The sequence below is a fragment of the Tupaia chinensis genome, unplaced genomic scaffold (assembly GCF_000334495.1).
Source record: "Tupaia chinensis unplaced genomic scaffold, TupChi_1.0 Scaffold145304_1, whole genome shotgun sequence".
Classification (NCBI taxonomy): Eukaryota; Metazoa; Chordata; class Mammalia; order Scandentia; family Tupaiidae; genus Tupaia; species Tupaia belangeri.
The window spans coordinates 534,423-536,822 of NW_006205165.1; the positions used below are offsets into that span (position 1 = coordinate 534,423).

At 49.0% G+C, this 2,400-nt stretch overlaps 1 protein-coding gene across 1 annotated transcript in view; it reads left to right on the plus strand.

The window, feature by feature from the left end:
* Positions 1-401: 401 nt before the first annotated feature.
* Positions 402-2,400, plus strand: part of LOC102490481 (peptidyl-prolyl cis-trans isomerase NIMA-interacting 4) — a 15,740-nt gene continuing 13,741 nt past the window's right edge. Inside the window, exon 1 of the mRNA XM_006167939.3 lies at positions 402-582. Coding sequence (XP_006168001.1) covers positions 471-582 — 112 coding nt within the window. The 5' untranslated portion in view covers positions 402-470. The remainder of the gene's footprint in view (positions 583-2,400) is intronic.

The window sequence follows — 2,400 nt, forward strand, 5'->3', positions numbered from 1 at the left end:
ACCCAATCAGCTAAGGCTACAAAATAAAAGCCTTAAAACCGACACAGAGGGAAGGCCTATACATAGGAGTGGACTGCCAGGACAGGGGCGGGTTGTCACCAAGGCTCTTCCTGCTTTTCCCTTTGTCTGACGGTCCCGGAGATTGGCCACAGCGGCACGGAAGACTGCAGAGGCCGGCTGATCCTTCTGCGCATGCCTGGAGCGAGGGCGCTCGCAGGGGCGAGCAGAAGAGCTGGCGCAAATAAGGGTGTGTGAAAGTAGGAACAAAAAGCGTAGAGGCGGGGCTTCCCGCTCCAGCCCCACCTCTGGCTCCGCCCCCTTCCCGGCAGACCCACCTTTTTATTGGTCAGACTTCTTCAGCCCTATTGGTCCGTGAGCCAAAGCATTGGGTCTGTCCCAAGCTATGCCTGCTTCCGGAGCAGCTAAAAGAACCGTCTCTCGCAATGCCGCTTTCAGGCATTGTTTAGGGCATGCCCACAGGGCCTGAGGGGACTTGTACGACACCGGAGCGGTTGACTGTTTATCCGCAAGTCTTGAAGATGCCGCCCAAAGGAAAAAGTGGTTCTGGAAAAGGGGGTAAAGGTAGAGTGGCCAGAGCAATAACGGAGCCTGGGGTCGGGTGAGAAGAGGGGAGGGGACGAACAGGTGACTCCCGGGGTCCGGGATGGAGGGAGCAGGTGGCCAGTGGCCCCACAGAGCTGCCATCGATTATGCCTAGAGCTCCTCCGGTGAGACTTAGTGCGCGAGGAGCTACAGGAATTGGTAGGGACGGACTGGGGTACCGTGCAGGAACAATCCTGGTGGGTGTTAGAAGCTGGGAAGGATGGTTCTTCGGAGGTAGTGACTTGGGGTTGATATTTCAAGGGCTTATTAGAACTGTAAAATTTAATCATATCAAAAGCTAGCGACAAAAATAAGCTTATATTGATTATGGACTTAAGATTCCCATTAATGATACGTCCACCATCAGAAGGACTCATTCGTCCAGTGAGTAGAAATGTATGTGTTAGGCGCAGAGCTGAGCGTTGAGATATAGGAACTCCCGAAGTAGTAGGGAAGATAGAGGGAAAGTAATCATAAAGCATGGTGCTATACTCTCAGTGTTGCGAGATGTGTGTGCGCTATTATGGAAACTGAGGAGACACTTTATTTAGCCGAGGAATGGGAAGGAATGACTTTTTTTCCCTATAATTTCTGATGTTTTTACTTTTTATTTACTTTTTTTTTTCTTTTAGGTTTTGCCATAGGGCGTGTGTGCTCGCCAAAGAAAGGGACAGACAGAGAGAGGGAAAGTGAGAAATCACCACCCCCCAGGAGGGAGGGGATGGCAACACTGCAATCCCTTCTCCTCCAGTATCCTCTCGGAATTTTGGACATACATCCACATGTGCCTGATGTGTGTTTCAAACCACCAGGTCCAGGACTCAAATGACAGTCAGCCATGTGGGAGTCCAGCGCCTTAAACACCATGCCACTTGCTGATCCCAGAACGACTTCTTGGATATAAGTTAGGCAGGGCAAGGTGGACTGTGGAGGTAGGGCAGATCATTCTGGACAGTGAGTCCAGCATTAAAAGCACTAAGGTGGGGACCAGCAGTTAGCTAATGGCTATGTCGCTGGACTCCCATGTAGTCAACCGCAGTTCGAGTCCTGGACCCCGTGGCTTAAACTACACCGGATCCGTGTGCGTGCATGCCCAAGATCCCGAGAGGAGAATGGAGGAGAAGGGATTGCGGCGTGACCATCCCCCCTGGGGGGTGATTTCTCGCTTTCTGTCTCTCTGTCTCTCTCTTGTCTTTCTGGCGAGAGCACGAGCCCTATAGCAAAAACCTCTTCAAAAAAAGGGGGAAAAAAAAAGCACTGAGGTGAGAAAGCACTGAGATGAGAAACAGCATGGTGTGTGCAGTATAGTGTTGCTGAAGCAAGCATTCAATTCAGAATGGCAAGTGGTGAGAAGACAGAAAAAAGACGAGATCTAAGAGAGTGCTGCTATATGTATGATGCTAAGGAGATCAGCTAAGGGTCAGGAAGACCTCCAAGGAGATTGTTGCAGCAGTCCTGGTGAGAAATGATGGTGAACTGAGGTGATGACTATAGGAACTGAGGAGAAAAGATTGTATAAATATTTAGGATGCTGGGGCCAGCAGGTGGTATAGTGGTTAAAAGCGCTGGACTCCCACATGGCCAACCACAGTTTTGAGTCCAGGACCTGGTTGCTTGCTTTCTTACTTTCTCTCTCTCTCTGATCAAACTGGAAAATAATAAGTAAAGTTAGATAAAAAAATAATTCTTAAAAAAATATTTAGGATGTGAAATAGGGCTTGGTGATTTATTGGATTAGGGATGGGATGTTAAAGGATCATTCTCGGTTTTCTTTTTTTTTTTTTTTTTGGAGGGGTT